The 20,819-nt window shown below is 40.6% G+C and overlaps 1 protein-coding gene across 1 annotated transcript in view; it reads right to left on the bottom strand.

Annotated features, from left to right (window-relative positions):
- Positions 1–1,887: 1,887 nt before the first annotated feature.
- The window catches only part of grin3bb (glutamate receptor, ionotropic, N-methyl-D-aspartate 3Bb), a 58,985-nt gene continuing 40,053 nt past the window's right edge, over positions 1,888–20,819 (bottom strand). The window contains exons 3-9 of the mRNA XM_027169574.2: positions 19,398–20,490; positions 18,134–18,279; positions 15,206–15,321; positions 12,620–12,771; positions 4,431–4,595; positions 3,190–3,257; positions 1,888–3,024 (exon numbers count right to left, since the gene is read on the bottom strand). Coding sequence (XP_027025375.1) covers positions 2,475–3,024; positions 3,190–3,257; positions 4,431–4,595; positions 12,620–12,771; positions 15,206–15,321; positions 18,134–18,279; positions 19,398–20,490 — 2,290 coding nt within the window. The 3' untranslated portion in view covers positions 1,888–2,474. The remainder of the gene's footprint in view (positions 3,025–3,189; positions 3,258–4,430; positions 4,596–12,619; positions 12,772–15,205; positions 15,322–18,133; positions 18,280–19,397; positions 20,491–20,819) is intronic.

The raw sequence follows: 20,819 nt of genomic DNA, 5'->3' as shown, positions 1-20,819 counted from the left end.
TTTTCTTCATATTTACTTTCAGAACTGAGCTCTGTTCATAAATTATGCATGAAACAATATAAGACCGGTTATTGGAGGCTTTGCAGTATTTGTACCAGCATTCGGTGCTGTAATGTCACCTACCTAGATATTTATGAAACATACAATTTACTGGAGATTGTCTACCGTCTGCATATGCAATGGAAATGGTCCATTAATAGCTCAGTGCAAGGACAGTAGAACACCTAAAATCCCAACTGCACTGATTAGACATGCAAAATCTACTAAAACATATATATATTTTTTTATATTGTCACTTAATTTTAATTCTCCAGCACAAACAAAAATGGGAGAAACTAACATTTTAGAAATGTAAAGATTATTTGTCCTGCTTGGATTATAAGTCATTCATTTGTGGCCAGCCTGAAGTCTGGAACCCATGGATATATCACCCCAAATACTAAGTTTCCTCCCTCAAGTTCCTTTGCCAGGTTTTACGCCCTCCGTTTGCCGCTTGTTTGAGGGGTTATCGGTCCCTCGGTTTTGTCTTCCGTTATCAAAAAGCGAGCTCAGTTTGGTTGAGGTCCATTTAAAAAAATCCTTCCATTTCTTTGCCTTAAGAAACTCTGGTAGTTTCGGGTCGTTGTCTATTTGTACTGTGAAGCGCCATCATATCAGTTATGTAGCATTTGACTGAATCTGAGCAGAAGGTTCTAATTCTATCAGCAGTCACATCATCACTTAAAGTACCTACCTACCTGTGCTATAACTCCGCCTTTGTGATAGTGAGCCTTTCGTTTTCTTCTCCGTACTCCTCTGTTCCTAGGTTTCATCTTGTTTCTCAAAGTCTAACCTGACCTTTCTGTCCTTGTGTATTACCACCTGGTTTCCTTCTTGATGTAATGTAAGCCCTCTTTATTTATATTCATGAAGTCTCTTGGTTGTAGACTTGACGATACTCCTACCTCCTCGATGGTGTTCTCCACACCAGTGAACACGCACACACACTGGTGAACACGCGCACACACTGGTGAACACGCGCACACACACCGGTGAACACACACACACACACACACTGGTGAACACACACACACTGGTGAACACACACACACTGGTGAACACACACACACACACACACACACACACACTGGTGAACACACACACACTGGTGAACACACACACACACACTGGTGAACACACACACACTGGTGAACACACACACACACACACACACTGGTGAACACACACACACTGGTGAACACACACACACACACACACTGGTGAACACACACACACACACACACACACACACTGGTGAACATATGCACACGCACGCACACAAACGCACTGGTGAACACATGCACACGCACGCACGCACACACCGGTGAACACACACGCAGCAGTGAACACACACCCGGAGCAGTGGGCAGCCATTTATGCTGCGGTGCCCGGGGAGCAGTTGGGCAGGTTCGGTGCCTTGCTCAAGGGCACCTCAGTCGTGGCCTGCCTGAGACTCGAGCCCACAACCTTAGGGTTAGGAGTCAAATTTCAAATTTTCAGGCCACAATTTCCCTAGATTTAGATTTTTGAGCTTTATGGACCCCCGAGGGCCTCACTTTGGGGACAATATGGTAGGATTTCAGATTTATGTAGGATAATTTTATCAAGTTATCACTTGATAAGTTCGGTTAAGCAGGTGTAGTTGTATAAACACCACGAATGCTGTTGGCTTATTTTGGAGGAAAGCCGGCTAGAGTTACCTTCGGGTTTCAGATTACTAACACAATGATAGTGGAATTGTACAGAAAACTTTGCACACATCACCTCTGACATAACGGTAACAAAACAACAACCTCTGAGTCATCACAACTTTCCCCTTTAAAAGAATTCATAATTAACAAATCATCATTAGCCATTCTTAGATTGGATTTTATTTATGAAAAACATCCAGGCCCAATGAACAATACTATAATTCCAGGTCAAATACTGCATAACTGAACGAAACATTTAAAACCCACCAAATGTTTTTTTTCCCCAGCTTAACTACTGACAGAATTTTGGTCTTGTTTCAAATCCCAAGCCGGTACACCCAACGAACCCCAAAACCACATCATCTGCGGAGAAGAGCATGTAGAAATCCTGTGCGTACTCTCCACACGAGAGGAGACATGAGAGAGCCATGCTGATGTGTCCTGCCTTATATCCAGAGAGCGTTGGATGTCTTTAGGCCTGAGCTGCATGGCTAATTTTCACTTTCGGGTCTTCATGATAGAGTGCTGGAGATTTGAATTACTTACGAAAAATGAAAGAAAAAAAAATCCATCTTGTTGCTGTTCTCATGAGCATAACAGTGCTTGGAGCCTGATGATGCTGTAGCATGAGGACCGCAGCAGACTCTGGGCATCAGTGAAAGCCTTTGGATCGATATCAAAAACCGGATGCCTTGAGTCGTTCGTTGCGTTGTTCCCCCTGGAGCCGTGTTGAAAGCGGCAGCATCACCTTTTCTCTTCCAGATCTTTGACGAGGGAGCGGCAAATCGTGGCCGTTACTGTGGGCGGCCCTTCCTGGGTCAGTGGAATCGTGGCAGCAGCAGCACGTTCTTTGGCGAGCGCAGTCTGAAGTTGAGCCCGGCGTGCCAAAGCATCCCTCAGCTGACTTCGGATCTCCTCGATCTTCTCCTGCAGCTCCTCTAGCTCTCCATCTTTGGGAGGGTCTATTGCTTGCGGTGGAGCAGATGGGAGTGGCTGTAGAGGAACTGGCCCGCCATTTTCACACACTCTAGGTACCTGACTTCCACTGGGTGCGGGTGCAGATGCAGAAACGGGTCTGGCTCCGGATGCAGACCCACCAGAAGTGCCCTGGCCACCCTCTGCGACTACACGTGCAAGGAGGCGGCGTGTGTTCAGCGTCTCCAGGTTAAAGTGAACCCTCTTGTTGTCCTTGAGGTCTTTGACTGCCTGGCTGCTCTCGTTATTCCACTTGGCGAAGGATCCTGGCGCCGGAGGTGGTGGAGGTTGTGCCGGCTGGGACTTCTGGATATTACAGCTGCGCAGAATGAATCAAATTAGTAACAGCATTAGAAATTAACATTCGGATACATTATTAACAATAATCAGCATTAAAAAATGTCATGATATAAGATCAGGAGCGACACGAGAATGAATTAAAATGAGGTCCTAAAGTTAGATTTCCACATTAAAATGTCGATACCTTTTCTCCGCGTTGGCTCTCTGGCGTTTTACGTCCTCATAAGTCATGTTCAGTGCTCTGTGAATTTTCTGTAATATAACAAGCAATTATCTCAAAGAAACGAAAACGTTCGGCTCTGAAAATCAATAAGACTTGAGAGAATTGTTCATTTATCTTCAGCAAGCAGTTTATCCTGGTCAAGGTTGCGGTGGTTCTGGAGCCTATCCCAGGAACACCAAGGCAGAAATACAACCTGGATGGATGTTAGACTGATGCAGAGGGACAGCCCCCACCCACCCACTCACTCACCCACACATTTACACCTAGGGACAGTCTAGAATACTCCGTCCACTTACTGACACACTTTTGAGTGAAATGTAGGCCTTTTTAAAATAACATCAATTACTAATAACAGTATTATTAAATGTGCTTTGAATAGGTCTTTCTCCTCACTCGGTGCCATGCAGGTCTCCACATTAGTATTTCTAAAAAGGGTCACAATCATTTCCATTTCATTTCTATTCTGCTTATCATATACAGGGTCACATGAAGTCAGGAAACAAAGCACAAGGGGTCACCCTGGAAGGCACAATTGCTCTATGGGCAATTTAGAGATGCTATTCAGCCTATAACGCGTCTTTTGACTTGACCGGAGGAGTAAATCTCCAAAGCAAAGGTAGTACATGGTGATCACCATCATCACCGTCACTTTTCAACCACCAGATGGCGCTCTTTTTCTTCGAGGACTCATGTTTGCATGAAAACACATATTTCATACATTTCATAGTAATTTGCAGATTGTTACCTTCTCAGGACAGCACAGAATCTATACAGAATGAACTAACGAATTATACTTCGTTAAACGATGTGAAATGATTTATGTGAACAAGCAACAGAAATCGGCTATTAAACTCTTCCGAGGATAAGATAAATAATGCAATACGTTTTACACGGATAAAAAGCCTTCTGTTATCCTGATGATTTTAACGAATGAATCGATCTAATTAATGACTCTATGAATGTGTTAGCAGTTAGTTAGATCACTCAAATCTCTGGCTTCACATCATTAATCCCAGATTCCTTTTCCTGGGTCTGGAGAACAACCCTGAGTGTTTTTTTTCCTCTTAACACATCTCCATTAATCAGCTAACTAAGATCTTCCAGAGTCCCAGTAGGAGTACGAGAGCAAGGAAGACGTTCAAATTTGCAGAACAGAGGGAACTGGGATTGAAGCCTTTGAGTCTTAGTGTTTGGTGTCTCACCTGGCTGGTATGGAGCCAGTACTTGAACTTCTGCCGTCGTCGGATACGAGGCAGAACCAATCGGTAGAAGGCGTGTTCACCTGCGAGAGTGAGTAACGCCCCAGTCACGCCAACACACAGCAAGACAAACAGCCCTGAGAAATGCTGGATACCCATCTGCAGTGTCTGCAGGGAGAAAGAATCACACACAGCGGTTTTAACAACTGACACACATTTTAACACAATTGCACTAGACTATATAGTGTAGTTATTGAAAGGAGAGTCTGGTTCTTGTTAAGGTTTCATCATCATCAGAGAGTTTTTGCTCACCACTGATGCCTCTGGTTCGGTTATAAGAAAGCAAATTATTAACATTATTAAAATGTCTAGAAGCTAAAGCACTTAAACAGCACTTGAATAAAATAATACACATCACTTAGATGAAACAGTAAACAGAAATAAACAACAAACCTCAAACCACACATTTTTATTGCCATTAATTGCCCCTTCGGGTACAATAAAGAATAGCTCACTCTCGGTGTTGCAACTAATCGACTGGACTGCAAAGGTAACTACTGTATTACAGCATCATGTATACAATGTCTACAACCATGCAGATATAGATTAAGAGCTTCGGGTGTGAAGATTTCAGAAAATGCTGATGATCTGGGATTTCCACACACGACTTAATGTGTCTAGAGTTTTAACAGAATGCTGCAAAAAAAAAAAAAAAAAAAATCAAGTGAGTCACAGTTTTGTTTGTGGAAATACAGTATTGAGTGAGAGGTCAGAATAAAAGGGCCAGATTTTTTAGACCACAAGGTTACAATAAGGCAAATAATCACTGTTTACATTCGTGGTGAGCAGAAGAGCATCTCAGACCATGTACCACATTAAACCTCGAGGCAAATGAGCTATAAGAGCAGAAGACCACATCAGGTTCCACTCCTGTCAGCCAAGAACAGGAATCGGAGGATATTATGGGCACTAGATACTGGAAATTCAAAGACTGGAGGAAGATGCGGTTTTATTTTCTTCTAATCTTCAAAATTACCCGAAGCTGCAGACTTATAATCTGCATAATAAACTTTCTGCATGATATTACTGCAAAACAATTGGCTGATTAAATAATTGTATGAGCTTTATAGGTGTTCCTAATAACATGCTCGATAATAACTCCATATGATCGATCACAATCAGACATCAGTTACTGATTTAAAAAAAAAGGGCAAGGATGAAATAAATCTATACAAATGCTCCATGAATTTCTGAACATTCATGCCAGTGTTGTGAAAGAAAAGCTGAAGAATGAATGAGCGGAGGCTGGAAGGCTTTTGTGCAGTAGTCGTCCTGAGCCCTACAGTATGTGTCTTGTCTCTGTCAGAGCTATGACACCTCAAATCCCTTTGAAATGGCCACTTTGAAGTATCAATGTCATACCCCAGACACACAGTAGGGGGCATTGTATTTCTTTCAGTCTCAGGGCAGCTAAGGTCTCATCTGGAACATGGCAGCAAGGATGGTTTCAGGATTCATGGCAAATATGTACCGCATCCTCTCACCAGCATCTTTGGGGAGAACGGATCCTACCGACTAGAACAAATTAGAAAATATATATATATATATATATATATATATATATATATATATATATATATATATATATATATATACGCTTTCTAGTTGCAATTAAGGCCCTGCTGATATGTGAGTTTTCAAACTGCTTCTGTAAATGTCAAGTCAAGTCAAGAAGCTTTTATTGTCATTTCAACCATATATAGCTGTTGCAGTACACAGTGAAATGAGACAACGTTTCTCCAGGATCATGGTGCTATATAAAACAAAGACAGGGCTAGGACAAGACTGACAAGACAGTGCAGGACAAAAGACAGTGCAGACAAAAAGTTACAAGACAAAACAAAAAGTACAGAAAATACAATACACAACTGAGATATTGTACAGTATGTGCAAAACGACTGAGATATTGTACAGTATGTGCAATATATATGTGCAAAACGACTGAGATATTGTACAGTATGTGCAATATATATGTGCAAAACGACTTAGATATTGTATAGTATGTGCAAAACGATTGAGATATTGTATAGTACGTGCAAAACGACTGAGATATTGTATAGTACGTGCAAAACGACTGAGATATTGTATAGTATGCGCAAAACGTAAGAATGTAAGAATGTCTAGCATTTTTGTGGAAATGTGGTGGCTGGCCACTCAATGTGCTGATCAGAAGGTTAAGGTTCAAGTCTCCAAACTGCCAAGCTATCAACGTTGGGTTCCTGCGCAACGGCCTTAGCCCCACCTGCTCCAGGGACACTGTACCATTTCTGACCCTGTGCAATATTTTGTTGATCAGAGGATCAGGGTTTAAATCCCAGCACTGCCAAGCTGCCACTGTTGGGCCCTTGAGCAAGACCCTTAACCCTCTCTGTTCCAGAAGTGCTGTATGATGGTTGACCCTGCATTCTGACCCCAACTTCAAAGCTAGGATATGCGAAGAAAGAATTTCACTGTTCTGTAATGTATATCTGACAAAATAAAAGCTTCTATTCTTTTCAAAAATACACCCTGATTGGGATTCCAGTCCATTGCAGAGCTCCACGCACACACAAGCTCTTTCCGAGGAAATTTTAGCATGGCTGTTTAACTTCCAGCATGCTTTTGGAAGGTGAGAGGGAACCGGAGAACCCGGAGGAAACCCACGCCTACACAGGAAGGATGTGATAAACTCTGCACAGGGAGCAACCCACACAAAAGCGGGGACCCTGAAGCAATACGGAGGCGAAGCTACTCAATTTACATCTACATGGAGAAAATAATTTTTTTGTGGTGACGTCATGTAAACTGATATGAAAACAATCAAGAGAACAAATTGATTAAAATTATGGACAGTCACTTATCGTTTGCAGGGTCACAGGAAGCCAGGAGTCTATCCAAGACGATACGGGGCAAGACACAGGGTTCACTGGACAGGTTCACACACTACAGACAATTTGGAGATGCTAATCAGCCTACAATGCACGTCGTTGGACTGGTGAAGGAAACCAGAGTACCCAGAGGAAACCCCTAAACATGTAGAAAACATACAAACTACACAGGTGCAGGATTCTGGACCAGCCCTGGAGGTATGGGGCAAGACGTGCTTATCGCTAAGACACCATGCCCCCTGGATGGCAACTAATGACTGAGGCAGCAAATTAGTTATCCAGCATGTTATCATTAGGCCTTTCACATAGAGAGATAATGTGAATAAAACAAATTCTAAGGAATATTAGCATCTCTCTTCCATTTACCTAAATTACTCTAACATTGACCACAAACTGAACTTTCATGGGTTCTGCCACACTGAGACTTTTCAAGAACTTTTCAAAATTGAATTGCAGAAATAAACCAAGCAACTGCACAAAAGCTACTGGATCAACGGCAAAACTCGCTGCTTGTCAACATGTTATTAACAGCACGACAGCTTTTACACACAAATCTGTAATCTATAATGTAATCAAAGCAAATGATTTACTTGTTTCTGTCAGCGATTTGACATGGCTGCCAACGCCCTACTAGCTAAGCCAAGTTTTTACTAGCTAAAGAATCACATGCTAGCTAGCCGAGTAGAAACATAACTAGCCATAGAATGATAACGACGTTACAACGATGATGCATTTTTTCCTTCATAATTCTTTAAATATTTGAACATTTAAAACATTTACATTTGGATTCAGTTTGATCTCATATATATATAACAAAATCCATTGAATGTATTTTTGCTCATCCATGCCTCTGATCAGTGTTTAGCTTTCCACATGATAAAAATAATGCTATAAATCTGGAGGGAAAAAAGCAGTCCAAGTCCAAAGAGTCCAGTTTGTTTACACAAAGCTTTTCTTCTCTCTTTTTTTTAGATTAAAAAAAACGCTGTCTTCACATGGCGTTGTCACAAATGACTCCTGTCACAATCTAAAAATGACGAATGAGAAAAGAAGGAGGAAATCGCTCATGAATGGCGGGTGTCTTCTCTGCTCTTTTTTGACCTGAGGGAGCTGGAGAAGACTGCGGTAGAATACTGACCGACTCTCCACATCCAGTGCTTCTTCAAATCCTCTATTCTGAATCAAATTGAACTATGGTTCACACATCACACTGCCCAGGTCAACGTCTATTTCTGAAGCACTTCAAGAAAAGAATTTTGATCTTGCGGCTGAACATATTAATGCCCTTTGGTCCTAAAAGAACAGCCCTTCTATGAGATTAGGACCAAAATGTCAGATGAAAAAAAGGAGAGAATCAATAATGATATAATATAACAAATAATTATTAGATAGAAAAAAAAAATAATATTTTGAACATCAGCAAAACCGACATGATCAGTGCTTAATCGATTACGCCAATTACCAATGAAATACTAATTACTTTCCAATGAAAGAACACTAATAATTCACTTTAAGAGGAATTCTTAATAATTATTACATTTATTAGTTCTATAATTCACATAATAGGGGGCACGGTGGCTTAGTGGTTAGCACGTTCTCCTCACACCTCCAGGGTTGGGGTTCGATTCCCGCCTCCGCCTTGTGTGTGTGGAGTTTGCATGTTCTCCCCGTGCCTCGGGGGTTTCCTCCGGGTACTCCGGTTTTCTCCCCCGGTCCAAAGACATGCATGGTAGGTTGATTGGCATCTCTGGAAAATTGTCCGTAGTGTGTGATTGCGTGAGTGAATGAGAGTGTGTGTGTGCCCTGTGATGGGTTGGCACTCCGTCCAGGGTGTATCCTGCCTCGATGCCCAATGACGCCTGAGACAGGCACAGGCTCCCCATGACCCGAGAAGTTCGGATAAGCGGTAGAAAATGAATGAATGAATTCAAATAATAGCTACCAGTTTCTTGAAGAAGATTTTTTCCTGGTTAGGATTTTTTTTGCTTTCACTGCTGTGATTTGTTCAGTTTCAGGGTCAATGAACGATTCTACCTGACAAATGCAGGAAACCAAATGTAGAGCAGGAAAACAAGTCCAGATCACAGAACAAGAGTAAAACAAGCTACCCTTTAGCCAGATTTGTGACCAGTGCTTTATTTACATATTATTTACTACAATCTTCCTTTTTTGGAAAGCACATTCACTGCTTTAATGCCAACCGGATGTGTTTGGTGCACTTCTGGAGCTGTTCGAACAATCTCACAACACACTGGAACTTTATCAATGTCTAGCTGATGCCATTAAAGCAAGCAGATTTTTAAATGGAACGATAAGGAGTAATCGTTTTTTTTTTTTTTTAGCTGAGGCCATGGTAATATTTGCCCTCAATTAACTTGGAATATTTTTGCACACCGGGGTTCAGATGGTTCTGCATCTTGATGTTAAAGTATTGGTGTAGAAGACTTCAGGAGCTACTCGAGGCTTGGGGTCAGTGATCAGACGGTTGGGGATTCAAGCTGCCTCTGTAAGGACCTTGAGCAAAGCCTTTAACCCTATCTGCTCCCTGACCCTGTGCTCTGAACCCAACTTGCTCGCAAGCTAGAATACGAAAAGAAAGAATTTCAGTGTCTTGAATAAAGGCTTCTTCTCATTAAATGTCATTTACCCCAGAATCTGAAGGTATACGATGTAGTGTATACTGTAGTATAATCGAATCAAGAACCCATGTCTGACAGAAGATGATGCTATAATACAGTATAACCTTCTCTCCAGGCTATAGAGGAACTGATTCTGAGGATGAATGTACTGTAGTTCTGGGCAAAGTGGCAAAACCAAACAGTTTCATTTAGTTAGAAAATATGTTGAATTTGTTGAACATTCAGTAATTGGCTACCTGGGTATAGCTGTGTCCCAAACCAGATGGTATAAGCTTTATCTTCATATTGTTTTCTGTTCTTGCTTTTTTTTTCTCTTTAAAACGTCCCAGTGGCATTGTTTGCTGAGGTTAAACAGCAAATAATTGTGCAATAACATGGTCCAGTGGCTCATGACAGATGGCCTGCGGTTCTGTCTATGTACAAAAAGTGGGCACATTTCCCTGTTATCCTGTTAGCAGTGCAATTCATAAATTTATTAAAGGATAGATAAAAAACATTTAGAAATCTATAATATATGGGATTTCTTCCTCAAGCAGAAATGATGGACACTTGCTAAACCTACATTATTTTTTTTTTTTTTTGCAGGGATAGATTAACAACCATGACAACTTGGCACAAGCCCAGAAGCCCTGGCCACTAGGGGGCCATCATGAGCATAGATTGAAAAATAATGATTAGACTGATTAGACTAAGGACTCCCAAAAGGGCATTTCTCCAACCCCAAAAAGCCTTGACCATATATTTAAATTCTATTTTTATAATGTAGGACTACTGTAACCTGAATGTTTTATTACGTCATTCGTGTATGTAGACATACAAAGGACTAAAAGCCGAAGCGATATTGCATGATGACCAGACTAGTGGAATGGGTGAGATTGCATTTCTTGACGTCGTGAATAAAACACGACAGCGTGTGCTGTGAAGCAGTGGAGGTTGGTTTAAACTTGACGAATGTGTGAGCATGGCAAGTAGGAGCCCAAACATCACTGTCTGCCTGGTTTACAAGTCAAACAGTAGAGCTTTCATGCACGAAAAGCACTTTGACAAGCTCTGGGTATTATTTATTAACTTTCCAGTTTTCCTGGACTGCATCTGAAAACAAAAACCGACTTCACATTTAAAAGTATTTACTAATTTAGTTGAGATTAGATTAGATTCTAATGTTATTGTCATTGCTCGTGTGTACAAGGCATAGAAATGCAAGTCTAATCCAGAAAATCCAGGTCTGTTAAACAGATCTTTCACAAGATCTGCTTTTGTAGCATCAGGATAACGACGGACATGGGTGTTATGACTCAGCTTGGACTTTGGCCACGTGCAGTTGTTTTGTTTACGTTTCTCGTCACGTGTCTGCCCCGCCTCTGTTTGCTCCTTCCTGTCACCACACCTGCTCTTCATTGTGTCATCATTGTCTTGTATTTAAGTGTGCCGCGTTGCCGATGGCAGCACAGAATCTACTGTTGTCTTGTCTTGTCTTCAGTCTGTGTCATGTTTCGTGTTTCCTTTGTTATTAAACCCTGTTTTGTTTTGCTATCCTGCGTCTGGGTACGCTTCCTGCCCTGCGTCATGACAATGGGACAAACCAGGGGCATGAATTAACCTTTTTAGCACTTTTTTACTAGCACACCGATGGTCCGTTGCAACCAACGAAAGGAAATAGTTTTTTTTTAAAGACATTTTCAATCAGTATAAACAAGTGAATTATTTTATTCCAGCAAGAATTATATAAAAATAGACAGCGTTTATTGTGAGATGCAGAATTTTAGTGGTTAACACCTTTTTTACAGGCTCATGAACAAGCACTTGGGGCATCTCAGAAAGCAGATTGTTTACTTTGAAGATAAAATCATTAATGTGTAAAAAAAAACAACAAAAAAACCCAAACAATTTGTTATTAACCTTCAATAAATATATACGTCACATCAAGTAGGCTGGAGAAAAATAACAAAGTATTACAAATTCTTAAATCCCAGAGTGTCTACTTTTATATGAGCTTCATATTAACTGCCACCGTGTAGTGTGACATGACAAAGACATTCGATACTGAACATAGACACAACAGAACAGGCAAAGGTTTTTTGCCACTGGAAAAAAAAAGGAGAGTTAAAAGAGAATAAGTTGGTGGGAGGAAAAAACATGAGTAACTGTAAGTGCACGAGAAAACTTTATAGAAAAATTTGGAGAACTTTGGAGAACAATCTTACATGATGGACTGGAATAATAACAACAAACAAACAAAAAAAGTCCTCATTAAAATGGGCCAACGATGACTCAACAACATCGATAGATAGATAGATAGATAGATAGATAGATAGATAGATAGATAGATAGATAGATAGATAGATAGATAGATAGATAGATAGATAGATAGATAGATAGATAGATAGACACCTTTTATATACCACTAATACTACTCTATATACTCATAATAGATGTGTAATGTAGTGTAATGTATGTGTTATCTGTGTACAGTATATGATGCATTGTAAGATGGGCTCCAGTGTGGTTCCTGTGTTATCTGGTAATGGACGCTGGATGAAGGTGTCTCCAGGTAATCCGTCACTGATATTCTGTTTTGGAAATACAATTCTACTCCAGTGAACCTATAGAAATCTCTCACTCTCACCTCTGTCATGGCGAAGACCCTCTTTCCACATGGTACCACTTTGTACCACTTGTCGTGCAGCATGTCCATGTAGCCGTCGGATTTGTAGCGGCTGATGAATTCTGAAATGTTGGACGTGAGCGGCGAGTTCTGGGCCAGTCCGATTCCATAACCTGCCGAGGAAAAAGCACACGAATCAGTCCGAGGCTTTAATCAGGCTGCAAGAGAAATGCTTTTTATTCCATCTCAAGCGTAAACAGTGAAGGTGAGTCAATGACACTGGCAGGAAAAAGAAAAGCACAGAAAAACAGAGTGCTCATAAATTCCCTCCCTGTCAGAACCAAGCAATGAGCTGAATGGTACAGAACAGATTTCCCTGTTCAACACCATTAAGCCAAGCAAATATGCTCCCTGTTTGTTTCTTCATCGAGCGTAACCATTTGAGTGTGCACACGAGCTTAGTTTTAATTTGAACACATGCTGATTTTTAGAAAGACATATTCGTCTCCTCCAAGCCTGTATATTTAAGCCGACAATAATTTAAGGTTCATATGTTAAATCTGTAGAAGGCCGAATAAACAGTTTGGCTGTACGAGTCAGCAGTGCAAGATGAATCTCTGGCCACGAGCAATCAGAGGACAGCTGTGATGTAAGACACATCATTAACACAGAGTAGACATGTGGAAAGAGCAGCTAAAAGTCTAACTGAACAGAATTCTAAGATATTTAAGGCCGAAATGGTCAACTAAAGGTTAACAACAATAAGAATACGAAAAAAGCCCCAATTATTGTTTTAATCTCATCTCATTTTCAGGCTTCGGGTAAAATCGAGGAACTTCAAACTAGTTGGCTGCAGTGGAAAGCTTGTTGTTCTCTCGCCTCACAAATAATTTAACTTTTCTTCTCTTTCGCCCCTGGAAAGAAGTGTAGAACCTTTCCTATAGCTTTCTGTTGTTGTTGTTGTTGTTTTTTTTTTTTTGAAGAACCTGTTCATGCTCTCAGCGGTTGAATAGATATGTTCTGTGAACAAAAGAAAAGGGTGAACGAGGCTCATGAAAGAAACACTCAAGACAATTTTCAAAGCCGTCGAGCTGTGAAATCTGCTCAGGAGTTTAAAATATGAAAACATTAGATGAGAACATCCCCTAAGTCATTCGTCGACTCACTCCACACCTCTATCTTGCTTTTTTTAATTCCAAAAAAACATCCCGCACACCTTTACAAAAGGATCAGAATATCTCTCTCCAATGATGTTTTATACGTAAAATTGTGGAATTATCTAAAGAGGAAGCTATCAGGTTTGATCTAAATGTTCTTTAAGAAGGCTAAACTAATACGTTAAAAAAATGAATGCAATGTTCTGAAAATATCTAATGTAATTAAGACAAACATTATGGAACATTACAGCAGAGTTGTATAAAAGTTGTATTACACCAAAATACAGTACAGACCAAAAGTTTGGACACACCTTCCAAAAGTTTGGACACACCACCTTTTCAACAGGACAATGACCCCAAACACACCTCCAGGCTGTAAGGGCTATTTGACCATGAAAGAGAGTGATGGGGTGCTGTGCCAGATGACCTGGCCTCCACAGTCACCGGACCTGAACCCAATGGAGATGGTTTGGAGTGAGCTGGACCACAGAGTGAAGGCAAAGGGCCAACAAGTGCTAAGCATCTCTGGGAACTCCTTCAAGACTGTTGGAAGACCATTTCAGGGGACGACCACTTGAAGCTCATCAAGAGAATGCCAAGAGTGTGCAAAGCAGTAATCAAAGCAAAAGGTGGCTACTTTGAAGAACCTAGAATATGGCACATTTTCAGTTGTTTCACACTTTTTTGTTATGTACGTATATAATTCCATGTGTGTTAATTCATAGTTTTGATGCCTTCGGTGTGAATCTACATTTTTTATAGTCATGAAAATAAAGAAAACTCTTTGATTGAGAAGGTGTGTCCAAACTTTTGGTCTGTACTGTATGTGGTATACTGAAAATGATTAAAATCTAAAATGTTTGCACAATATTACTGTGTTACTGTTCTAGAAAGTTCAAGTAACTTAGGGAAGAACTTTGGATCTATTCAAAATGGTTCTATGTAAAGAACAATTAAATAACAATGGGTTCAATATATAAAGATACCTTTATACATAAAGATACGCAAATGTAAATGTAAATGTGAGGTGTGATGGAACCGGAGAACTGGGAGGAAACCTTTGTGGTCACCATGAGAACATAGTAGATCTCCAGACAGTGAGTATTGTTGGTGCTGTGAGTCTCCATGCTTCTTGCTGCTTACTGTCATGATACCCTTGGTACCTGGGTAAGCCATACTTCCACTAAAACGTCCAAATCTCTGAACTAACAAGGGCTTTTCCTTCTAGTTACAGCTCCAGCATAACTGGCATTTCTATTTCATCTGTTTCCAGAGCTCTGATTTCACACTGATTTACTTCCTGCTTGTACATAACACCAGCTGTTAGTTATCCCCACAAAACATAGTGTTTCTCTCATTGTTCCAAAGCATATTAATTGCTTAGTATGTGCACACAGGTAGACTTATATCTGGAAGACGTTGTTACGAACATTCAGATGACGTTTCTAACCTTCGATAGCGAAGGGTTTGCCGACAGTCAAGAGTTTACAGTCGGCGTCGATGGATACCTCATAGTCCAGGAGAGCTTTGTCCATGATGAAAGCATCAAGCTGAGGGGGATCTGTCCTTCACAACACAAAGAGAAAGGGATTAAAGAACTGTATGCACACGCACAAAAGCACACACAATCACACACTTCCCTACATGGCTATTCTTTGTTTGATTAAATATGCACAGCGAGGTTTTCATCAGTCAGACTCGGCCTCCCTGTCAGTCGCAAATGGAACCATCATCATTTGTCCAAGCTAACTGTTCCTAAGTAAGCACAGCCATAAATCTAGTGTCACCCTCAGCGAGATGGAAAATTAATACACAGAAATGCACAATAGACGGATCAAATAGGGGGACAGCAGCACAATTGTTGATTAAAGAGCTATCATGCTAAAGATTTTAGCCAGTGGCAGAAACTTTTTTACACAGCTGAAAATTGTCTATTCTAAATGTATTGAAATATGGTGAAAGAGAAAGTATACGTTTTATCCCAATAAACAACCTATCTAAGTTTGTGTGGAAATGACTCGCCAGAGGCAAATATACTAAATCACAATTGCCTTTAAAGTCAAAATAAAGCTTTCAATATATATTTCCCAGCTCCTAGTATGACTGTTTTATTGGGTTTAAATGGGGTTAAAACCACTACACATGAAGACATTACACAGAATAAGAACAATTTGGCACCCAGCTGTTAATTCCCAAAACAATCTGACCAATTTTATATTTTATTGGGTTCTTAAAAGTTCTTGTTCCAGTACAAGTACAGATATTTTCAAACTAGTGTCATAATACCACCAGCAATTGGAGAGAATAAATCCATTAGCAAAAAATTGAGACACATGGCTGCTCGTGTGTGCAATGCGTGCAGTTATGATGTGCTTTCATCTCTGTAAGTTGTTATTTGATTATGGTTATCTGCTTTATTACAAGAGCTCAGCTGTAAGAAAACTCCAAACTCCACACTGAGGTATACCAGTGGAAGAACCAAAAACAATGGTAGGAATAAAAGAATGTGCTATTTATTATTCATATAGGCTAGACCACCAAGTAGATTCAAGAAACCAGTCATGGACACACACACACACACACACACACACACACACACACACACACACACACACACACACACACACACACACACACACACACACACACACACACATCCTGAATCAGTGTCAGAGACTTCAGCTCAGCAACAACAAAGAAGACACAGGTGTGAGCAGACAGGGAGTCCCAGACCTTCTCCCTGCATAGAATAATAAACAGCAAGACAGTCCAGGATCTGGACCATGTTTATTTCCATGCCTATTATTATCAATATTAAAATCCGACTTTCCTCCCTGATCTGATAAGAACACCAGATAATAATTACAGTAAGTAATAAGACAAGAAAGGGATGTGCTGTCGGAAGCTAATCGGAAGCTAATCAACAACAATGGCATTACCTCTGAGGAGTGTCTGAAACCACAACAATTTACCAGCACTGTTTGCTCAATAATAAACACGTTATATACGTTTCTGTTAAATTTCAAGTTAAATGACATGAAACGTCTGTGAAGAAACTGCTAGTGCTTAAAAACAATGTATTAATCGACTCCATCAGACCAATCAGAATTCAGAATTCAAACTCGCTGGGGTATAATTAAGAATTGCGATTATAAGCAAAAGTGCTGTTCTAGTAAAGCTCAGCCTGACTTACGTTCATACAGATAACAGCACGATTAAGATAATGACATTTTAGACACAACATGGTCAAATATGACGTCCCAAATCGCATAGTTATGCACTATTCTACACCATTTTGAAGTATAAATAGCGCAAGTAGTGTAGCTGAGTCCCAAATGACCTACTACACACTAAGCACTTACACTATGCTTTATGTACTCCAGAGTCTAGTGTATGAATTTTTGAAGGGTAAAAAAATCTCAAATGCAACATTAACTTTTTTTTTAGTAACCTAAATCATAAGCTGTTTCCCAGCCAATGGGAAATGATGTCAAACACATCTAATGTGATGCTGCTACAGTAGCTTTAACAAAATAAGGTGGATTTTTTAAACATGTTAAAATAAATCCCAAAACGTGAGCTAATTTAAAAGATATCTGTAAGACGTCTTGTCCACCAACGTGTCGACGGCCATCTTGAATTTTTTTCCCCTCCAACCTCAGTGCCTGTTAGCCCCGCCCCTTTTCCACTAGGTATGCAATGCTGCAAACATTCAACACTTCGCTTTTCTTTTTAGGTGAATAAGTGCATCATCTGGGTACTAGACACTTTATGCACTTTATGCTCACAACTTCTTATGTAGTTAATAAAAAGGACGGAGCTAGAAGGCGAAACTTGAAGGGGAAAAAATTGAAGATGGCCGACAACATGGCTAAAGGTCTTACAAATGTCCTATAAATTAGGTCACTCTGTGTGATTTATTTTTCAAAATTCACCATATGGCGTCGCATTATGTGTGTTTAATGTCATTTGTTATCAACTGTAAAATGGCTTATAGGTCTGGCTAGTAAAAAAACTGTATTTCTTTACTATCTTTATAACTACTCTTATAAAATTCATACAATAGACGTTAATGTACATAGTGGATAGTATACAGTAAATGCATATTGTGTAGAAGCCCATTTGGGATGCAGCTCTTGTTTAATTTTGCTCCATTAATGGAGTTCCCAGAGAAGCCAGTGCTGGGTAGAGTGTTGTGTGTGATACAAACAATGTAATATTATATTAAATATAAGCTCTCTTGGAACACCACTTGCCCAATCAAACTAAATCAAACTTGACTCAAATCAAACAGTACACAAGATGGAAGCTTTACAAAAGGTGTAAATTACAAAGAAATTGTTTTCAGTTGGTTTTAATGAATGCCATGCTCTCTTACTTGAGAGTAGCAACACCATCTGGGGTGGTTGGCTCGTTGAATCTCCTCATGTATTCGTGCATTTCAGGGAAGCTTTTCTTCATATAGTCTTCAGCGCTGCTTTCACGTACGGTGCCAAAGCGAAACCCGTGGGATGGGTGATGGAGCTGGAGACACATGGATTACCAAAAGCAATATAGTCAAGACAGACAACCTCAATCACGGTTGATTACGTCTCAGCAGCAAACAAAACTTGCCAAACAATAGCATGCAGCCTGAATGATAAGCATTTAGTAAAACAAGAAATGAGTCTGAAGAAAGGAATAAAGAGGACGCCAGAAAACATCATGGCTCCAGATTATTTTCAGACTGTAAAATAATCAGAAAGACTTTCTGTGTCTTCAGAAGGAATACTTGGGGCTCTGCTGTAATGTAATATCATTTTATCACTTTAAACCATGAACCACTGAGTTTTTTCATATTTTCTACACATTATATAGTATTTCAGGTTTACATGAAGTAAGAGTTGGATTAAAGCACCCTAAGCTACAGCTAACATCATCAGCATCAGCAAACTCCACTTCAATTAGTATGTAAATATTACTTAAGATTACTATCACAGTACTCATCAAACATAGGAAATGATCATTAAGGGAAACTTAATGATACTCCAACAGTCCAGAAATTGCTTGGACGACAAATTAAAAACATGTTGGATAATTGTGTAGTTGTAACGCAACTAGTGTGTTGGTAATAAAAGCTTCACCTTTAAGACCATACAAAATTTGAGGGACATCTCATTTTTCAAACTCCTTTGCTGATTACCAAGTATAGTAAAGTTTATCCACGTTTGTTTTGGGCAGCGCAATTTGTGTTGAAATGATATTTTCATAAAAATATTTTTTTTAACAGATAATTACTTCACACTAATTAATCAGCATTCATCAGAGATGATTTGGCAGGTTTTTTGAACGGTTAGATGAAGTAGAGTGATTGGTCATTGCCTCCTTCCTCCTACTTCTTGCACAGTTTGAGTGATATTTGGGGGTCACTAAAATCACTTTAATAACTGTCCCTTTTCAAGAAAGCCAAATTGTCCCTGGACTGTTCACAGATGGAATGTAAGTCAATTACAGGGGGTTATGACAGCTTATAGAGATTATGTAGTCATTACGTAATCATTATTAAGCTTTACTGTGCAGTGTTAATGTTATGTGACCTGTGAAGCAAATCATTGAACCTAACTAAAGCTTTTAGGAATTATTGTGTGAAACAAAACTCTCACTTTGGCATCATGAATGCCCGAAAGCTCTTCAAAGGTCTTTTCTCCAACCATGACTGCAGCAAGGTTGGCTGTGTAACTGGACAAAACTAACAAGCAAAAGATGGCCCAGAGGTTCATGAGGAATCTTCCTGTCCAGCACTTGGGCGTCTTACTCGATACCGTGCGGCCAAACAGAATGGCATAGCACAGGTTAAGGGCTGAGGAGTAGGAGAACACCTTCATGCGGTTACGCCCATGTGGAGTCATGCCAAATGGGCTTTTCCACTCATAGAGGGTGAGGAAGAGTGCTGTCATGTGCAGTGCTACAAAGATGCCCACCCACATGGACCAGTGTAATGGCCACATGAAAGCTCCAATGGGTGCTGCCGTGTCCTTGCTGCGCACTAGGATGCCTAAGCTGGTTGAGAAGAAAGGACTGGTGAAGTCCATTACTTTGCTGCGTGCTGAGTTGATGCTGAAGCTGGTTACGGCCATATCAGCTACGCCAGAAAGCAGGTCTCCGACCAGCCCTGTCCATCGGCCGCCTTTCCATGCGCCGTATTTCCCGTCTCCCACAATATAAAGGTCAAATTCAAAGTCCATGTCCTCGGCCAGCTTTTCCAGCAGGTCAATGCAGTAACCATAGCAGCACTTGCTGTAATCCACTGGAACAAATGTGTTATTCCCTTGTGCTCGAGTAGCAAAAAAACGATCCAACAAATCTGAACTGTTGGTACCTGCATCCAGGCAGTACTGTCCAGCTGGGCAGTTGCCATCCTCATCCACCTCCCTTGTGAACACAAACGGGTGCTCGACTAGGGTGACTACGCGCAAATGGCTTCCTGAAACAGGAAAGCCGTGCCTCCATCGCCTGCCCTCGCGACCTTTTTGTGCCTCTGTGCGATGACGTGGGGTCGAGCTCTGCCACAGACCTCGTTCCTCTATATCCAGTTGGGTGCCCTCCCAGCTGCCCACCGTCACCCAGGTGGGCTGGCCCACAGCATCACGCCGAAGCCTCCAGATATGCACGCGCTGAGATGTAAGCACACGTGACATGTTCCGCTGCACACTAACTGCACCAGTCATCCCCATGAAGGATGTGTTTGAGAGAAACCTAAGGATGAAATAATTGACATCAAATAAAAATGCAGACCAACAGACTTGCACATCAGTAAAGACAAAAAGCTAATGGTCAGGTGTGTTCATCATACCTCTACACTTCCAGGAAGGTGGATAACCCTCATTGGTGACAGGAGTGACCCATACAGTAGTTAAGTCTGTCTTATTGCCATCAGCAGGCCAGCAGACAATAAATACTGCAGAAGCAGTTAAGGGAAGGCCTGGGGATAGGGATTGCCTATCTGGATGACTGACACAATCTGGCTGCCTTTGCACTGTAAACTATAGGAGTTGCTTTCACAGGGAGTATATTTGGTTGTGAGA

Source organism: Tachysurus fulvidraco, chromosome 2, assembly GCF_022655615.1.
Source record: "Tachysurus fulvidraco isolate hzauxx_2018 chromosome 2, HZAU_PFXX_2.0, whole genome shotgun sequence".
Classification (NCBI taxonomy): Eukaryota; Metazoa; Chordata; class Actinopteri; order Siluriformes; family Bagridae; genus Tachysurus; species Tachysurus fulvidraco.
The sequence above is the reverse complement of the archived record's forward strand: the minus strand, read 5'-3'. Positions and strand labels throughout refer to the sequence as shown.